Source organism: Eumetopias jubatus, unplaced genomic scaffold (assembly GCF_037043125.1).
Source record: "Eumetopias jubatus isolate StellerSeaLion01/CBP00866 unplaced genomic scaffold, mEumJub1_p1.0 scaffold_3, whole genome shotgun sequence".
NCBI classification, from domain to species: domain Eukaryota; kingdom Metazoa; phylum Chordata; class Mammalia; order Carnivora; family Otariidae; genus Eumetopias; species Eumetopias jubatus.
Genome location: NW_028274809.1, coordinates 60,488,791 through 60,509,170, shown reverse-complemented (window position 1 = coordinate 60,509,170; position 20,380 = coordinate 60,488,791). Strand labels below are relative to the sequence as shown.

Genomic DNA, 20,380 nt, shown 5'->3' with positions numbered 1-20,380 from the left:
TTTTTTTGGTGATTTTAATCTGGAGACTTAGAGTTCACATAAGTAGTCTTTGTCTTCTCTAGTGGGTAATGTGCCAGCAGGAGTTGTTTCTGTGAAGCCTCTTAACCATTTTCTTCTGTCTACTCCAACCAGTAAAGTCCTTGATACTTAGCACCAATTAGCAGATAAAGAATTTTATTTCTTAAATCTCAGTGAAGAGTCATCAATAGTGGTAGCCTTTATTCATTGCAAACTGAAGTCTCCAAAGAGAAAAGACTAAACGTGCTAAAGGACTTCTGAATTTGAAAACTAGGTATCAGCTTTTATCTTCAGCGTTAACATTTCTCAGCATTATAAATTACTAAAAATGCCTTATCAGCTGTTTTCATGAAGATATTTCTTTTAGATTTCCATACCCAGTCTTTTTAAAAAAGAAAATAACAGAATTTTCCACTTTTTAGTCATTTTAGTTCCTGTTTCTCCATTATTTTGTATATATATTTTTAACTTTGTGGTTCTTTAGCAGGTTCTGGATCTCCCTTTGCAATTCCGAATATTCTTTATATAGAGATGGCTTTTTGCTTACTTGACATACAGCCAGATATAGTAATAATTAAAAGTTAACATTGACAGGCCTGTGTTACAGGATAGATAGGTGTTTGTGGTGTAATTGCCATTCATTTTCTTTTTTTAGCACTTAATTTTAAAGTAAAATACTGAAAGACAGTTCTTTATATCATGTACATCTTCCTGTTGAGGATGTCACTATCTTAAGATACAAAGCGTTTGAGTACACTTCAGTTGTGTGACCTTATAAATTGAATCAGTGATTTGTTTCTTCTAGAATTATGAAGAGGTTTGCATTTGGCAATAGAAACTGATCTTGGGCTGGAGTATATATCAATATTACTAATCTATCAGTTGTGTATTAAGAGCTAATTATAAGTGTCCTTTAAATGTGCCCTATAGTACTGGAATGGAATATAGAATTATCTATAAGTTTTTTATACTTAGGTGGTTTGTGCTATCTCATTTTGTATGATTTTATCTCTAATATAGCACATTGATATTGAGAGGTTTTTTTTAAAAAATGATAGAGGAGCACTTAAATTGTTAGATGATGTATTGGAAAAAATTCAGTTTTTGATTTTGCATGTCACTATAAATTTATACTCAAGAAAATTTCATCTTTTAAATGTATTGCTTATCTTTGTAGCACAGAAACAAAGGAATTGAAAGGTGTCATGAATTATTGAGTATCACTATTTTAAGTTCATTTTCAGTCTGACACTTTTGGTTAAAGTGCTTAAATATTGAAATGGTGACTTGGCCCCTTATATTGTCAGTCTATAACAGCTTATGTAAAGCTAAATGGAAATTTTTTGCCTTTTTTATTTGTGTGAAAATTTCTGATAGGAATATGGCATGAGTTTTTAGATTATTCTCAACAGTCATTCTTTTTTCTAGGATATGTTTTTTCCTAATCTTCTGAGGTCATATAAGTTACTTAAGCTATCACTCATACTAAATTTTATTTCAAATTGATACTAGCAACACAGTTCTTTTTTCTAAATCAGTTTAGAAGAGGTAGACTTGGAAAAATTGACATTGAATAAGCTTGAGCCTCATTTGTTAGTACTTTAGTACTTAAAAAAAATTTTTTTTAAAGAGATGCTTCTTTGAGAATTTTTGTCACTTCGTAGAGGTTATTGAGGTATGATTTCCATATCATAAAATTCACGCACTTTAAGTGTACAGTTCAGTGAGTTTTAGTGTGTCTGCCTAGTTTTGCAGCGACAGTCCTGTTTTAGAATATTTCTATCACAGTAAAGAGATCCCACATGTCCATTTGCAGGCAGTCCCTATTCCCAGTCTCTTACATTGAGGTTTGTGATCCATTTCGAGTTAGTTTTTGTGTGTTAGTTTCTAAAATCATCTTTTTACATTTGGCTATCCAGTTAACCCCATACCATTTGTTAAAAAGACTGTTTTTCCCCTATTAAATTGTCTTGGTACCTGTGTTGAAAATCAGTTGACCATAAATGTAAAGATTTATTTCTAGACTCTTATCATCTGTATATGACTATCCTTATGCCAATATCATACTGTCTTGATTAGTTTACTGTAACTTTATATTGAGTTGGGTTTTTTTTTTAATGATAACGTGAAGATTAATATGCTGAATACATACATTGAATTTGTGGAGTGCGGTTTGTCTGGGTGCTGCAGAGTAAACAGAAGTTTTTTGAAATGATAGATGAGTAGGGTTAAAAATGGATACTGGCCCTGCCCAGGTGGCTGGGAATGGGGAGGGAAAGGCAGAGAGAGGAGGCTTCAGTTAGAGGGGGCTGGCCAGGGACAAGCCATGACCCTCAGGGACTCGAAGAATAGTCTCTCTCTGAGTGAGCACCCATGCAACACAGTCCGGGTCTGGTTGTTGCAAACTTAGCAGGAGCTGACCCCAGCACAACCGCCCCTTACGGTGCAATCTACCCGGCAAATGAAAACTTCTTAACCCACCTCCTATATACTCCCTCTTCCTCCCAACAGAGATTCTAAATTCTGAAGACAAAACCATTCCATTGGTTACATAGGAAATACAGTCCTCATCTTTTTGTCTCAAAGATAGCCGCTATTCCCTCCCCAGTCCCCCAGCTCTCCTTTCCCCCCAGATGATTTATGTGCCAAGATGATGAAGAGGAGGCCCCAGGCCACAGGGGGGGCTTCTAGCTCTGAGGGGCTGCATCAGTGGCGCCAGGGCATAGAGTGGGCAAGACACAACAGAGGTCCTGGCAGTAGGGCCCACTTCCTCCCACAGGCCATGCTTACTTATTTGGAGTAAGTAATTGCATTCATTTCCTGATAAAGTTGCATCTTTTGCTTTTCTTGCTTCTTCTTTCTTCCTGGTGACCTCCTGCACTTCTTTCTGCTCTTTATGGCTGATCTCCAGCCAGGTGAGGTCAACCTTGGCCTGTTCTGTCTTCCCACTAAATGCATTTTAATGTAATGCTCTTTTGCTTTCTCTCTGTCTTCTTTCCTTGAAAGCACCTTTGACTTGTCCAGATCGATCTGTGTTACCTTTCTGATTATCTGTGCCACCCAGTTGTGGTTCTTGATGTTGATGAGCCATTTCACACCTTTGCTGGTGGTCATCTTCATTATCCTCAGCTTCTTTCCTTGCTTCTCCTCCTCCCTGGCCTTTTGCTTTCCAGCCTAGAGCTGTGTATCCTTTTCCTGGGGGCTCGTGTACTGCCTGCTAGGCCTTTGTGGCCTCCTTTGCTCCCTTTTTAGGTGTCGTGACTCCTGCAGCAATAGTGCCTCAGCCTTTCTATTGAGTTTTGAAATCAGAAAGTATTCCAGTCGTGTTCTTTTTCAAAATTATTTTGGTTATACAAGATCCCTTGTGTTTTCCTAAACTTTTTGTTTTCGGCTTATTTGATTTCCACTTTGATTTTTATTATTTTCTTCTGTTTCTTTGGGTTCATTTTGCTCTTATTCTAATGAAGACTGAAACCTAGGTGTTTTTTGTTTGTTTTTGTTTGTTTGTTTATTTATTTATTTATTTATTTATTTATTTGAGAGAGAGAGGGAGCACAAGCAGCGGGGAGCAGCAGAGGGAGAGGGAGAAGAAGCAGGCTCCCCACCGAGCAGGGAGCTGGATGCAGGGCTTGATCCAGGGCTTGATCCCAGGACCCCGGGATTATGACCTGAGCCAAAGGCAGACGCTTAACCGACTGAGCCACCCAAGTGCCCTGCAACTTAGGTTTTTAATTTGATTTGATGTCCTCCTTTTTTAATATAGACGTTTAAACATATAAATACTTCCATATTTATTTGTAAAATGTATATTTATATATGAATATAAACACTGTCTTAACTGATCACATACATTTTCTTTTTTTTTTAAGATTTTATTTATTTATTTGACGGAGAGAGACACAGCAAGAGAGTGGACACAAGCAGGGGGAGTGGAGAGGGAGAAGCAGGCTCCCTGCCGAGTAGGGAGCCCATTGCAGGCTCGATCCCAGGACCCTGTGATCATGAACTAAGCCGAAGGCCGATGCTTAATCAACTGAGCCACTCAGGCGCCCCCACATACATTTTCATAAATGCTTTCATTCATTTCAAAATACCTTGTTCTTTTCTCTTTTTAAGTAATCTCTATACCCAGTGTGGGGCTCAAACTCATAATCCTGAGATCAAGAGTCACATGCTCTACCTACTGAACCAGCCAGGTGCCCTGGTTCAAAATCTCTTCTAATGGCTTTTTGTTCCATGGGTTATTTAGAAGCATGTTGTTTAATTTCCACATATTGTGGATTCCCAAATTTCCTCCTTTTGATATCTAATTCTCTTGTTGTCAGAGAGCATGTTTTGTATGACTTCAGTTCTTTTTCATTTACTGAGTTTTGTTTTATGGTTTACCTTAGAGGTCCATAAACTTTTTATTTAAAGGCCTAAGTAATATCTTATGCTTTGCAAAGCCATGTATGTTCTGTGGTTGCCATAGGTGAGACTTGGCCAATGGGCCATTATTTACTAATTTTTTGCCCAACCTATGATCTGTGCTGGAGAATGTTCCATGTGTGCTTGAAAAGAATGTGTATTCTGCTGTTGTTGGGTGAATTGTTACCTAACTACAAGCTAGTCAAGTTAGTTGATAGAACTGTTCAAGTCTTCTCTAGATTTGCTGATTTTTCTGTGTGGTGGTTCTAGCCATCATTGAGTAGTATTGACATTTCCAGCTATTTTGGTTGAATTGTCTATTTCTTCCCCTCATTCTGTCAGCTTTTAATTCGTTTACTTTGGGCTTCTGTTGTTAGTTGTGTGTGTCTTTTTATAACTTTAACATCTTCTTCATGAATTAACTTGTCATTATAAAATGTGCCTTTTTTTCCTCTTGTAATTTCTTTCATTTTGAACTGTATTTTTTCCGTTTTTTATTGTGCTAATGCTTAAACTCATCCTTTGACTGTCAGCCTTTGAATCTAAAATGTTTCTGTTGTAGACAGCATATAGTTGGATCTTTTTTTATCCACTGACAATCTCTGCTTTTTGATTGGAGTCTTTAGTATATTTAGATTTAATGTAATTATCACTATGGTTGGAATTATGCCTCCCATCATGCTGTTTGTTTTCTCTATGTTGCTTTTCATTGTTCTACTTTTATTTCTCCTTTGATGCCTTCTTTTGTGTTAAATAGATTTATTTTATTTTATTTTTTTAAATAGGCTCCACGCCCAGCATGGAGCCCAGTGAAAGTTCTTGAACTCACCACCCTGAGATCAAGACGTGAGCTGAGATCAAGAGTCAGATGCTTAACCGACTGAGCCACCCAGGCACCCTATAAATAGATATATTTTATTTATTTATTTATTTATTTATTTTTAAAGATTTTATTTATTTATTCATGAGAGAGAGAGAGAGAGGCAGAGGGAGAAGCAGGCTCCCAAGGAGCAGGGAGCCCGATGCGGGACTCGATCCCAGGACCCTGGGATCATGACCTGAGCCGAAGGCATATGCTTAACCATCTGAGCCACCCAGGTGCCCTAAATAGATACATTTTAAATGAACAATTTTAATTCCTTTGTTTTGTTTTTGTTTTTCACTTTTTTTTATAGGTACTCTCTTAGTGGTTGCTCTGGGGATTACAATATGCATCTTAATGTATCACAGTTTGCCTCAGATTAATATTCAATTCCAGTAAAATAAAGAAATTCTTTCACTGTGATTATTCTTCCTCCCCTCATTGTTCTACTGTTGTCGTATATATTACATTTTTATGTTAGGTACCAAACATTGGTTTTATAATTATTTTTAATGTAATTGTCTTTTAAAGAAGTTGAGAGGAGAAAAGAAAAATATATTTATACCAACATTTACTTTTATTTTCATAATTAATTATCAATGTTCTTAATTTCTTCATATAGATTTGAGGTATCGTGTTCTTTTAACCTGAAGAACTTCTTTCGTATTTCTTGGGCAGGTCTGCTAGTGACACATTGCTTTGATCTTTGCTTTTCTGAGAATATCTTTGTTTTACCTTCATTTTTATTTTTTAAAGATTTGATTTATTTATTTGAGAGAGAGAATGAGAGGCAACATGAGGGGGAGGAGGGTGAGAGGGAGAAGCAGACTCCCTGCTGAGCAGGGAGCCCGATGTGGGACTCGATCCTGGGACTCCAGGGTCATGACCGGAGCCTAAGGCAGTCGCTTAACCAACTGAGCCACCCAGGCGCCCTATTTTACCTTCATTTTGAAGGATAATTTTGCTGGATATAGAATTCTTGTTTGACGGTTATTTTTCTTTCAGTATTTTAAATATATTACCCCGCTGACTTCTGACCATCTGTGGTTTCTGATGAGTGGTTTTCCTCTTGCTGCTTTCAGGTTTTCCTGTTTGTCTCTGGCTTTTGACAGGGTCTGTACTTAAGTTATTTTGTTACTTTGTTCATCATCTGTGTACATTCCTAATAAACCATAATTTCATACCAAACTGATACAGTGACAGGATTTCACTTTAAAGCAATAGTCATATAATATTTACTTAATAATTAGATGTATATGGTTAATACCAGAAGGAGGCATTAAGAAGGTACTCAGTACGGGGCACCTGGGTGGCTTAGTTGGTTAATTGTCTGCCTTTGGCTCAGGGCATGATCCCAGAGTCCTGAGAGCAGGCCCCGCATCAGGCTCCCTGCTCCTCGGGGGGCCTGCTTCTCCCTCTCCCTCTGCCTGCCGCTCCCCCTGTTTGTGTTCTCTCTCTCTGTCAAATAACAAAATAAAAAAAAATAATATTCGGTGCATACAGATCAAATGGAGGATTGGATAATGACTCAGAATCATAAAACATTACCCCTTGCTCAGACTTTTTTTAATAAATAGCTTTATTGAGATATTAATATGTCATACAATTCACTTACTTAAATTGTACAATTTTTGAAATATTTACAGTGTAGCCATTATCATAATCTAATTTTGGAATATTCCTTTCTCCCAAAATAGAAACCCAGTACTCATTAGCAGTCACTCCTTTTCTCTTCCACCCCCCACCACCTATACCCCTCCAACTCTAGGCAACCACTAATCTACTTTTAGTCTATAGATTTGCCTATTCTGGACATTGAAGTTCATATAATATATGATACTTCTTTCACTTGGCATGTTTTCAAGGTTCATCCTTATTATAGCATGTATTAGTACTTTGTTTCTTTTTATTGACAATGAATATTCCCATTGTGTAGATATACCAAATTTTATGTATCCATTTATCAATTGAGGGACATTTTTTTTCTACTTTTTGGCTCTTAGGAATAGTGCTACTGTGAATATTTGTGTACAGGTGTAGACCTATGTTTCATATCTCTTGGGTACATACCTAGGAGTAGAAATGGTGGAAAATCTGATAACTATGTTTCACCTTTTGAGGTGCCACCAGGCTATTTTCCAAAGTGGCTGTACCAATTTAACATTTCCACCAGTAGTATAAAGGTTTCAGTTTCTCTACACTCTCATCAATATTTGTTACTTTTTTATTCTAGTCGTTCTAGTGGATGGAATTTTATTTCATTGTGGTTTTGATTTGCATTTTTTTCTTTTGTGGCTAATGATGTTGAGCATCTTTTCATGTGCTTATTGTCCCTTTGTATATCTTTTTGAGAAATGTCTGTTTAGATCCTTTGTTTTTTTAATTGGGTTCTCTTTTTCTTATTGAATTGTAAAACTTTTACATATAAAGTCTGGATACAAGTCCCTTGTCATATATATGACTTGCAAATATTTGCTCCCATTCTGTAAGTTGTCTTTTCATTTTCTTAATGGTATCATTTGAGCAGAAAAGTTTTAAATTTTGATATAGTCCAATTTATCTATTTTTTTCTTTTGTTACTTGTGCTTTTGGCTCTATTTGAGAAGCCATTGCCTAACCAAAGGTCATGAAGATTTACTCCTATGTTTTCTTCTAAGAATTTTATAGTCTTATCCCTTACATTTAGGTCTATGATTCATTTTGCATTAATTTTTGTATATAGTGTGAGGAAAGGGGTCCAACTTCATCTTTTGCTTGTGGCGTTCCAGTTGTCCAACTACCATTTATTAAAAGACAATTCTTTCCCTCATTGATTTATCTTGGCACCTTTCTCAAAAAATAATTGACCATAAATGTAGGGGTTTATTTTTAACTCTCAATCCATTTCCATAGATCTACATATCTGTTTTTATGCCAGCACCATACTGTCTTGATTACTGTAGCTTTGCAGTAATTTTTGAAATCAGGAAATGCGAGTCTTCTTTTGTTCTTTTTCAAGATTGTTTTGGCTATTCTGGGTTCCTTCCATATCTGTGTGAATTTTAGGATAAACTTAATTTCTGCAACAAAAAAAGGCCAACTGGGATTTTTATAGGGATTGCATGGAATGATTTGTAGAGTATTGGTATTATAACAATATTAAGTCTCATGATCCATGAACTAGCTCAGCATTTAGCATTCTTTGTTTCAAGCCGTCTGCTTATGAGAAAGCAAGAGCTCAGAAAAGTAAGGTGACTTGCCCATGGTCCTACATCTATGAATGACAGAACTGGGACTCAAACTGATTTTCTCTGTGTAGTCGTCTTTCTACCCATCATGTTTTGATGTTTTCCTTATCTACTACATAGTGTAATGTACATAAGAGACAAACATAAAGGAAGATCTCTGCTCTTCAGATGCATTGAAGAAAGGATCAAAATCATATTGTCATTTTATTCTTATAAAAAAAAGATTTGCTTGTGAAAACAAAGAGGGTTTTTTTTTTATTATTGGTAAAAGCAGTGTGGCAGACTGTAAAGGTTATCGGATTAAAGTATGGGAGTTACAGGGGCGCCTGGGTGGCTCAGTCGTTGAGCGTCTGCCTTTGGCTCAGGTCATGATCCCAGGGTCCTGGGATCGAGCCCCGCATTGGGCTCCCTGCTCGGCGGGAAGCCTGCTTCTCCCTCTCCTGCTCCCCCTGCTTGTGTTCCTGTTCTCGCTGTGTCTCTCTGTCAAATAAATAAATAAAATCTTTTAAAAAAAAATAAAGTAAGGGAGTTATAAATTGAGCTTCAGAAGCCTTAGCTATCAGAGAATAGGAATTGATTATCCAAACTTGAATCGCTTGTTTATATAGCTACTTTAATTGAAAATAAAACTAAGATGCATATGATAGATAACACCCATCAAAAAGTTTACATTTGAAAGGAGTAGCTCTAATTTCACAGATACTATATGTCTTTGCAAAAGGATTGCACCTATAATTTTATTTGGCAAAGATAATGGTGCTGTTGTTTGATTAATAAGGAATAATCCTTTCCCATTGTAACTTTTGCCTTGTATGGTTCTTTTAAGAATATTTGTATTTCTAGCCTAGCATGTATATTGAGATTGCAAATGATGAATTATGTTGGATAAGGGAAATGTTATTCTGCCTTTTCTTTAGCGGAAGATCCATCCAAAAGCTATGTGAAATTAAGAGACTTTGTGCTTGTGAAGCTTTGTCAAGATTTGCCCTGTTTTTCCCGGGAAAAGTTGATGCAAGGATTCAGTGAAGATATGGCGATAGAGGCACAACAGAAGTTCAAAATAAATAAGGTATTTTTATTTTGTAGAAAAAAATTTCAGTTTTGAAGTTTTCTTTCTTTTTTTTTTTAAGTATGTAACTTAAACATTGCAAGTACATTAAGAATACATGTGTGGGAGGTAGCAATGGTTGAGAGTATAGGCTCTGAATCCAAATTGTCTGGGTTAAGATCTGGCTACACCACTTAGTCTGTGACTTAGGGCAATTTAATTTTAACCTCATTAATAGAAGGGGAAGATAGTTGATATTATGGCTATATTAAAGTGTAACAAGCAGAACAAAATGGATAGTATGACCTTATTTTTACTTTTTAAAAAAATGTTTGATATGCCAAAATAGTTAATACATGTGGAGAAGTATATATACTTCTATATATTTGAATTTTAAAGTAGTAAATATCCTAAAATAGGTACGAAAAAATAATCTGGCAGTTCAGAGGAGGGAGTTTAGTTTATTATATTTGTGTATGGAAGGGAATCAAGAGTTTTTCATGGGATGGAGATGCATTTGATCTAAGCCTTGAAGAATGGGTAGGATTTGGATTATGAAAGTATCTGAGGGGCGTCTGGGTGGCTTGGTTGGTATCAGACTTTATTACAACTCAGGTAATGATCTTGGGGTCCTGGGATTGAGCCCTGTGTTGGGCTCAGGATAGAGTCTGTTTGGGTTTCTTTCCCTTTACCCTGGGCCCCCACTCACATGCACACTGTCTTTCAAAATAAATAAATCTTTCAAAAAAGAAAGAGATGTGAAGTGTATCCCAATAATAAGGACTAGTATATGATACTGTTACCCTCTCCTACCTTGCTTCTAAGGTATTATAGTTCCTGATTTTTTTCACTTAGTACTGTGGTCAGTACTCTTTATTTCAGCTCAGGTCATGATCTTGGGTTGTGGGGTTGAGCCCCTGCATCTGGCTCCCTGCTCAGCAGGGAGTCTGCTTAGAATTCTCTCTCTCCCCCGCCACCAAAATAAATAAATAAATCTTAAAAAAAAAAAAAGGAAAAAATGTTTCCTGGTCACTGACCTTCAACAGCTTAATTTGAACTGAAACTTACCATCTTCTCCTGCATTAAAACACTTTAATAGCTTCCTGGTTTTAAGATAAATATATGTTTTAGAAATATTTGGTATATCCAGACTACATTAAACCTTAGAGAATTTATTCAACAGCTCCGCTTTTAAAAGAGAATATGAACACATTTTTCAAAATCATGTTTTTCTTTTTCTGAAAGGAATTAAAATTTGGTATGGCACAGTGAGCCCATCATAATTTGGACCCCACCAATCTTGGTAGACTCAACTTTCTGCTACCTTCCTACATGCTCTGGCATTACTAAACCTCTTGTTATTTCCCGACCATGCTACATCTTTCTTCCTTTTATATCACTTTACGTTAACTATGCCCTTTGCCCTTGATACCCCCTTCTCCTGTTCCTCCATCTTTGCCTTGCCAGATATTCATTTGTTCAGGTGTCCCTTCCAGAAAGTTCAAACATCATCTTCCCAATCTACCTATACCTAATCTCTCCCTCACCCCCAATGAATATGTAAGTGAAATAACACAAACAAAAAAACTATGGGCTACTCTTTTGGCTTCAGTGATTCCAAGATTTCTTGATTTTTCTAATATTTCTTGTTTTTCTCTGCCCTGTAACTGTCACTGTACTACAGGGTTCTGACCTCTCCCTCATTTTTTCACTGTTTATGCTTTCCTAACCAATACTGTGGTTTTAACTCTTGCCTGTAAACTAATACTGCTTAAATCCTCATTCTTAGACTAGAGTTTTCTTCAGATTTATATGTTCTGGTGCCTTCTAAATCTCTCCTAGGCTGTGAAAACTCAGTCATTCCACACCCTCCTCCACACCCAATCTTTCTTCTTCTCTGTATTAGAATCCTTGTTCCTTTAGTATTCTTACTGATTCTTAGTTCAATGCCTTCATCATTTTTTGCCTGATTTAATAGCACAGCCTCTTAATTGGTCTCCCTGCCCTTCTTTTTGCTACCATTTCTATGTAGCTGAGAGAATGCTTTTTTTTTTTTTAAAGATTTTATTTATTTGACAGAGACACAGTGAGAGAGGGAACACAAGCAGGGGGAGCGGGAGAGGGAGAAGCAGGCTTCCTGCGGAGCATGGAGCCCAGTGCAGGGCTCGATCCCAGGACCCTGGAATCATGACCTGAGCTGAAGGCAGGCGCTTAATGACTGAGCCACCCAGGTGCCCCAAAATGTTTTTCTTAAAACTCATATTTGTGCACTTTGCTCACGCCCCCATTTAAAATCCATCACCTGGGGGCACCTGGGTGGCTCAATCAGTTAGGCGTATGACTCTTGGTTTCAGCTCAGGTCATGATCTTGGGGCCCTGGAATCGAGTCCCACACTGGGCTCTGTGCTCAGTGTGGAATCTGCTGGAGATGCTCTCCCTCTCCTCCTCCCCCTGCTCACACACTCTCTCTCTAAAATAAATGAAATCTTTTAAAAATAATAAAATAAAAATAAAATCCATCACCTACTAGATAAAAGCCCAACTCTTTAATATAGTATGTGAGGCTCTGTGCTTCTGCTCTGTCCTCACGTCACTTCTCACTACTTTTCATTTTGTGCCCCAGCCGTGTCAAGCCGCCTCAGTCTTGCACATGTGTGCTGTGTGCCCTTGTACACTCATAGTGCCCTCTCCTTTTTCTAGACTGGCGTGGTCTCTTCCCTTTAAGATTTAGCTCAGGTTGGGCGCCTGGGTGGCTCAGTTGGTTAAGTGACTGCCTTCGGCTCAGGTCATGATCCTGGAGTCCCGGGATCGAGTCCCACATCGGGCTCCCTGCTCAGCAGGGAGTCTGCTTCTCCCTCTGACCCTCTTCCCTCTCGTGCTCTCTATCTCTCATTCTCTCTCTCTCAAATAAATAAATAAAATCTATTAAAAAAAAAAGATTTAGCTCAGGTTTTCTTTCCCCAGGAATCCTCTTCTAACATTTACACCATTCCCAGGCTATGCTACCATAATACCCTACGCATATTTCCATCATTAAATTAACCATACCTCAGTCATTTGTGTTACCTATTGGGCTGCTAGTTCCTCAAGGGCAGAGACTATCTTTTATTGTGTTTCATCTGGTACCTAGCACAATTTCTGGCCCATGGCAGATACTCAGTATATCCTGTGTTCTTTTGGGAAAGTGTCACTATTTTGTAATTAAAAGTGTTCATGTTTTTCTTTTGTTTCATTAAGCAACATGCTAGGCGGGTTTATGAAATTCTTCGACTGCTGGTAACTGACATGAGTAATGCTGAACAATACAGAAGCTATAGACTGGACATTAAAAGAAGACTGATTAGTCCGTATAAGGTAGGACTTTCCAGAGTCTTAAACATTATATTCTTGTCACTGTTTAAAAATGGAGAAGAGGGGCACCTGGCTGGCTCAGTCTGTAGAGCATGTGACTCGATCTTGGGGTCGAGAATTCAAGCTCCATATTGGGGGTAGAGTTTACTTTAAAAAAAAGTGGAGAAGAAAGTGTAGCAATTGCTGGTGTATGGGACAGTCTAAATCATTTTCCTAAATTAACTTTTACAAAAGTGAAAATATTCTTCCCTTAGTTATAAGAAGTTTTACTGTCATAATTTTCCAGTGCAAGCTATAAATCTGTTTTCATTCACTTAAAAACTAATCCCAAAGATAGTCTACCCATGGTTACTTTTTACTTCATATGTTTGCCATCTTTTAAAAATCTGAATGCTCAGACTTTTCCTGAATAAATTATCTGGTTAATAGTCTCTAGTTTGTTCTAAACTAAACTTGTTCTAAGTCTCTAGTTTCCTAGTTGTTATATATATTGTCTTTGCAATTGCTCCCTTCTTCCTAAATATGGCCTTCATTGCCATTTTTAACCTCTGTACTTTACCATAGCTGAAACTGCAGCATAATATTATTTACTTTTTTTTTTTTAACAGTCTTTCTTCTTGCCCTCTACCACCTACCCATTTTCTGATCTCCCATATTTTCCTCTCAGAAACTTGCCCTCCTTAGGAGCTCAGGTTTTTCCTCATCATCATTTGGCTATTATTGAGGTAGATATTGCCCATGACAGCCTGTGTGAATGAGGATTTGCTATGATAGCTGCAGCTGCGCAGTAAGCTGATTGGTGAGAATATTTGTTAATTTGTTCAATAAATAATTAATGAACACCTGACATGTGGTTGCTACATTTATATACACTATACCTGTAGGCTTATACAATGCAATAGCTGGGAACATAAATGACAAATCCAAAAATTTTCTGTCTTATGGACTACCTAAAACAGGTTGTAATACATTGTAATGGTCTCTCTTCCCCCAGATTGTTCAAAGTAGCATTTTATTCTTTGATATTAATCATTTCAGAAACATCAGAAAATTGGTAAAAATGGTTCTTTCCAAAAGTTTTGAGTTTTGACGTAATATTAATTTGTCATCTAGAAAATGTCTTTATGTTGAAATTTGGGCATATAGAACAGTGTAATGCGATGTTATGGCAGCATTTCAGAATACAGGCACACCTTGGAGATACTGCAGGTTCAGTTTGAGACCCCTGCAGTAAAGTGAATATTGCAGCAGTAAAGCAAGTCAAATGAATTTTTTGGTTTTCCAGTGCATATAAAAGTTACGTTTACACTGTACTGTATTTTGCTTAGCGTACAATAGCATTATATTTAAAAACTGACGTACCCTAGTTTAAAAATACTTTTATTGCTAAAAAATGGTAACCATTATCTGAGCTTTGAGTGAGTCATAATGTTTTTGCTGGTAGAGTGTCTCACCTTGATGTTAATGGCTGCTGACTGTGATCAGGGTGGTGGTTGCTGAAGGTTGAGGTTCGCTATAACAGTTTCTTAAAATAAGACAACAGTGAAGTTTGTCACATCAGTTGACTCTTCCTTTCTCTATAGCATGTGATGCTCTTTGATAGCATTTTATCTACAATAGAACTTTTTTCAAAATTGGGAGTCAGTACTCACAAACCCTGCTGCTGCTTTATCAACTAAGTTTATGTAATATTCTAACTCCTTCACAGCATCTTCATCAGGAATAGTTTACATCTCAAGAAATCACTTTCTTTGCCTATCCACAAGAAGCAACTCCTCATCTGTTCAAGTTTTATCATGAGATTGCAACAATTCAGTCACACCTTCAGGCTCTACTTCGCATTCTGGTTCTCTTGCTATTCCACTACATCTGTGGTTACTTCCTTCACTGAAGTCTTGAACCCCTCAGAGTCATCCATGAGGGCTGGAATAAACTTCTTCCACATTCCCTTCATTAAGGTTGATATTTTGCCTCTTCCCATGAATCATGGGTGTTCTTACTGGCATCTAGAATGCTGAATCCTTTCCAGAGGTTTTCAGTTTACTCTGCCTGGGTCTATCAGAGGAATCACTATCTACAGCAACTATAGCCTTAGGAAATGTACTTCTTAAATAGTAAGACTTGAAAATCGAAATTGCTCCTCAATTCATGGGCTATAGAGTGGATATTGTGTTAGCAGACATGAAAACAACATCAGTTTCTTTGTACATCTCCGTCATCTCTTGGGTAACCAGGTACAGTGCCAGTGAGCAGTGATCTTTTTAAAAGGAATCCTTTTTTCTGAGCAGTAGGTCTCAACAGTGAGCTTAAAATATTCTGTAAACTGTGTTGCAAACAGATGTGCTGTCATCTAGGCTTTGTTTTTCCCTTAGAATACAGGCAGAGTAAAACTAGCATAGTTTTTGAGCGCCCTAGGATATTGGGAATGGTCATTGAGCATTGGCTTCAATTTAGTCGCCAGGTGCATTAGGGACCTGTGATTAAACCCTAAACAAGGGACTCAACGTATCCTTTGAAGCTTTGAAGCCAAGCATCTTCTCTCTAGCCATGAAAGCCCTAGATGGCATCTTCTGCACTAGAAGGCTGTTTTGGGGTGCCTGGCTGGCTCAGTCAGAAGAGCATGTGACTCGGGGCACCTGGGTCGCTCAGTCAGTTAAGTGTCTGCCTTCAGCTCAGGTCATGATCTCTGGGTCCTGGGATCGGGCCCCACGTTGGGCTTCCTGCTCAGCAGGGAGTCTGCTTCTCTCTCTCTCTCTCTCTCTCTCTCTCTCTGCCCCTCCCCACCATTTTCTCTCTTTCTCTCTCTCAAATAAAATCTTAAAAAAAAAAAAGCATGTGACTCTTAATCTCAGGGTCGTGGGTTTGAGCCCCACGTTGGGTATAGAGATTACTTAAATAAACTTAAAAGAAGAAGGCGGCTGTTTTGTCTACACTGAAAATCTTTTGTTTAGTGTAGCCACTCTCATTAATTATCTTAGCTAGAGCTTCTGGATAACTTGCTGCAGTTTCTGCGTCAACACTTGCTGCTTCCCCTTGCACTTTTATGTTATGGAAATGACTTCTTTCCTTAAAAACCTCATGAACCAACCTTTGCTAGTTTCAGACTTTTCTTCTGCAGCCTCCTCATCTCTCTCAGCCTTCAGAGAATTGAAGAAAGTTAGGGCCTTGCTCTGGATTAGGTTTTGGCTTAAGGGAATGTTGTGGCTGGTTTGATCTTCTATCCAGACCACTAAAACCTTCTCCATATCAGCAGTAAGTTTGTTTTGTTTTCTTATCATTTGTGCGTTCACTGGAGTAGTACTTTCAATTTCCTTGAAGAACTTTGCATTCGCAACTTTGCCCGTTTGGCACAAGAGACCTACTTTTTGGCTTATCTCAGCTTTCAATATGCCTTCTCACTAAGCTTAATCACTTCTGGCTTTGATTTAAAGTGTGAGATGTGCAATTTCTTCCTTTCACTTGAACACTTAGAGGCCATTGTAGGGTCAATTTCAATATTGTTGTGTCTCAGGGAATAGGGAGACCTGAGGAGGGGCGGGGAACACCTGGTCGGTGGTACAGTCAGAATACACACAACATTAAGTTCATCATCTGTGGCTCAGTTTGTGGTGCCCCAAAATAATTACAATAGTAACATCAAAGAACACTGATCATAGATCACCACCACAAATATAATAGTAATGAAAAAGTTTGAAATCTTGCAAGAATTACCAAAATGAGACACAGAGACATGAAGTGAACAAATACTGCTGGGAAAAATGGTGCCAGTAGACTTGCTTGATGCAGGTTTGCCACAGACCTTTGATTTGTAAAAAAACAATATCTGCAAAGCACAGTAAATTGAGGTATGCCTTTACTAAACTGTTTCAGTAAAGTAAAATAATTTATTGAATTATGCATCTCAGATAATTATTTGATGTTTTATATAGATAGATGTAGCACATGAGAGATGATGAATTCTAAGTGGTCACAAACTCATGCCAAATAGGAATTTCTGTAGTTCATAGAAGCAAGTATTTTTTACTCTTAAAGAATAGTAATGATTTGATTTTTTATATTAAGTATCCTCACCTGCAAACAAGTTGACCTATCTGAAAGACAACTGAAAACTGGTTATTAAACTCTTCAGGTTCTTTTTTTTTTTTTTAAGATTTTATTTATTTGAGAGAGAAAGAATGAGAGAGAGAGAGCACGAGAGGGAAGAGGGTCAGAGGGAGAAGCAGACTCCCCACCGAGCAGGGAGCCCGATGCGGGACTCGATCCCAGGACTCCAGGATCATGACCTGAGCCGAAGGCAGTCGCTTAACCAACTGAGCCACCCATGCGCCCCTAAACTCTCCAGGTTCTTAACACAGCTGAGTATCACCATCCTTGCACTAAAGCTTATACACAGATCACTTCTTCAGAGGCTTGCTTGAACTGTATTTATAGTAATGTACATTTTAATAAGTTCAGTTATCCAGTATTCTATCCCATTGAGAAAAACAAGAAAACTTGAGGGTCCCCCTCCCCTACTTTAGGTTGATAGTCCCAATGCTTGGGGTAGGAAATCTACCACAAACTTTAAGAAAGTCTAGAAATGAGTTAAATGTCCAATAGGCATGGGAGGAGTGCTGTGATTTCCTTGTTGAATGGATGCAGATGATTTTCTTCAATTTGTTGTTCCAGTATGGTATTATATACTTTGTTGTGTTATTACAGTATTCTCAGATGTAAAATTGTATTTAAGAATAAAGTGAAATTGCTTAATAATGAGTGTGATTTAGAACTCGTTTAGGTCTTTAAAATTATGCCTAATAGGGAAAGTTTGGAGTGTAAAATTTACATGTTTACTTTCACATTTTATGAAAAATTATAATTTTGATTGTCACTGTTATTACTGAGGTATGAAATTATTTATTTATTGATAGCAAATTCTGTGCTGCCTCTATTTGAGGAATCAAGGTTACCTGTCAGTCTAAACACACTCTCCCACTAAGAAATTATTTGGGTAGCTATTAGAAGTACTTGTACCTTGCATTAAAAGTCTTTAAACACTGGTAATTCATTTGTATCAATGCCAGAGGGGGGGGGGGAATAACCTATATCAACTAGAATCATTTTTTTAAAGCACAAAAAGTAACTCCATCTCTAGTACAGAAGTGATTTTCAGGTGTTCAAAAAATGACAAATTTGAACCATTTGGCTAAAAAAAGAAAAATTTGTGTAGCTGTTTCGTTTTAGCATTATAAAGCTTTTATATTGTTTCATGGGACTATTTTAATTCTTAGTTGGTGTACAAATATAAAATTTAGAATCATTGTTAATATCATTGCATTTGGAATCTGGAAACTCAGTTTTTGAGATCTGGTTCTTTTAGAAATTGTGTAACTATTGACAACTTATTAATACTTGGGTATTAGGCTTCCCTTCCATAAAATGGAAATGCCTCCATAGTTAGGAATTGAACAGAAAGAAATAAAATACTGTGGTGCATGTTTTAAAAGATGTCTTTTGACAAGTCTTTGGAATTAATATGCTTCCACACCATTATTATTTTAAAATTCTTACAAAATATCCTTATCTCTGTACTTCACAAAAGTGACTAGTTCAGCCAAAGGAAATTAAGGAGCCCTTAGAGGTGGTAGCATTTTTGAGATTATATTTGTAAGCCCTCTGGGAACATGTAAAAGCTAGGCAAAAAGAAAGGATTATTTTCTGGAAAAATTCATATCCAAGCCAAATGTTAACATAAATAAGTTTAAAATAATGCTATCTTTAATTTGTCTTCATTAATTAAAAATTATGAACTGCCCTAATCTATAAAGGAATTAAGTTTTTGGTTTTGGTGGGAAGAAAATTATTCTAAAGCTTATAGAATATCTATTCCAGTCTTAGGGGTTCTACCTTTCATTGTTTCATTTGTTCTCCCAGGGTATTTCACTTTGCTGGATAGGGGTGTTCCCCAAATCACTTTGGGGTTTTTTAAGTGTTTTTTTTACACATTCTTTAAAAAGATTAATTTGTAATATACTTATAGACAATGGAATATATACAATTTAAGGAATATTAAAGGCCAATAAAGCTAATAACCTCAAATTGTTTTTTAAAATTGAATCATACCTTACATGTTCAGGAGGAGCTTAAATATATAGTTTTATATTTTTTCCATAAAGCTATTTATAGATATTTTTATTCCTATGTATTTTATTTTATTACCATTTTTAAAAAGATTTTATTTATTTGAGAGCGTGGAAGCACTGAACACAAGTGGGGGGGATGGGGGTGGGGGGTGGAGAGGCAGAGGGAAAAGCAGACCCCCCCACTGAGCAGGGAGCCTGACACAGGACTCCATTCCAGGACCCTGAGATCATGACCTGAGCCGAAGTCAGATGCTTAACAGAGTGAGCCACCCGGGCACTGCTGATTCATAAATTTTCCATCATACCAATAGAAATTACAGTAGTGATTAATTCTGACATCCAGTGAAGAAATTGAAGGTCAGGGGGTGATAAATTGAGGATGTAAACTCTCAAATTTAAGAACAGCATAATAATTTAAAACAGTATGTTACTGGCACAGGATTCATTGTATAGGTTATTTGCAACAAAATTTGATAGTCTAGAAGTATTTAAGAATTTAATATGATGGTTCTATTATATATATAAGAATTTAATATGATTGGAGGTATCTTCAAGCAATGGGGTTAGATTATTTAATAAACATTATAACTGGTTAGCAATTTAGAAAAATAGCTTCTATTCCTATCACACACCACAGTAATTTGCTCATGAATTACCCTTTAGTTCCTGAACTGCTTTCCTAAGTTAAATGCTCTTATATAGTGCAGTCATGCCTGTTGGTAGAAAAAATAACTTTTACAGCAGAAACAAAGCATTTATCATTCACATGATTGAAGAGTAAGGAATACACTGTCCTGGTGGGTCTTAGGAACAATAAATTTGAAATTTCATCTTCTCTGGAACTGATAGTCATAGTGTGATCAGTAGATCGGTAACATTAACATCACTTAGGAGCTTGTTAGAAATGCAGAATCTTGGGGGCACCTGGGTCGCTCAGTCGATTCAGTGTCTGCCTTAGGTCATGATCTCAGGTCCTGGGATTGAGCACCCGCACCCCCACCCAGAGTCGGGCTTCCTGCTTGGTGGGGAGCCTGCTTCTCCCTCTCCCTGCCTCTCCCCCTGCTTGTTGTCTCTCTTTAGCAAATGAATAAATAAAATCTTAAAAAAAAAAATGCAGAATCTTGTCCCCCACACCTACTCAGTCAGAATCTGCATTTTACCAAGGTCCTCAGGTGATCTGCATGCACATTGAAGTTTGAGAAGTTCTGCTTTAGAAGGGTGTTTTATATTAATGAAGTTAACTTTTTTTATTTCTGGTTATAGTAATAACAACCTTATTTACTATTGGTTCCACCAATTTAGACCAGGATCAACCTAATTTTTTTGTAGTGTCAGAAAGGCTTAT

The 20,380-nt window shown here is 37.2% G+C and overlaps 1 protein-coding gene across 3 annotated transcripts in view; it reads left to right on the top strand.

The window, feature by feature from the left end:
• HAT1 (histone acetyltransferase 1) overlaps positions 1-20,380 on the top strand; it is a 62,382-nt gene that overhangs the window by 39,408 nt on the left and 2,594 nt on the right. For all 3 annotated transcript variants that reach the window (XM_028121123.2, XM_088021637.1, XM_028121130.2), the window contains exons 9-10: positions 9,432-9,583; positions 12,800-12,916. In XM_028121123.2, the coding sequence (XP_027976924.1) occupies positions 9,432-9,583; positions 12,800-12,916 (269 nt within the window). The remainder of the gene's footprint in view (positions 1-9,431; positions 9,584-12,799; positions 12,917-20,380) is intronic.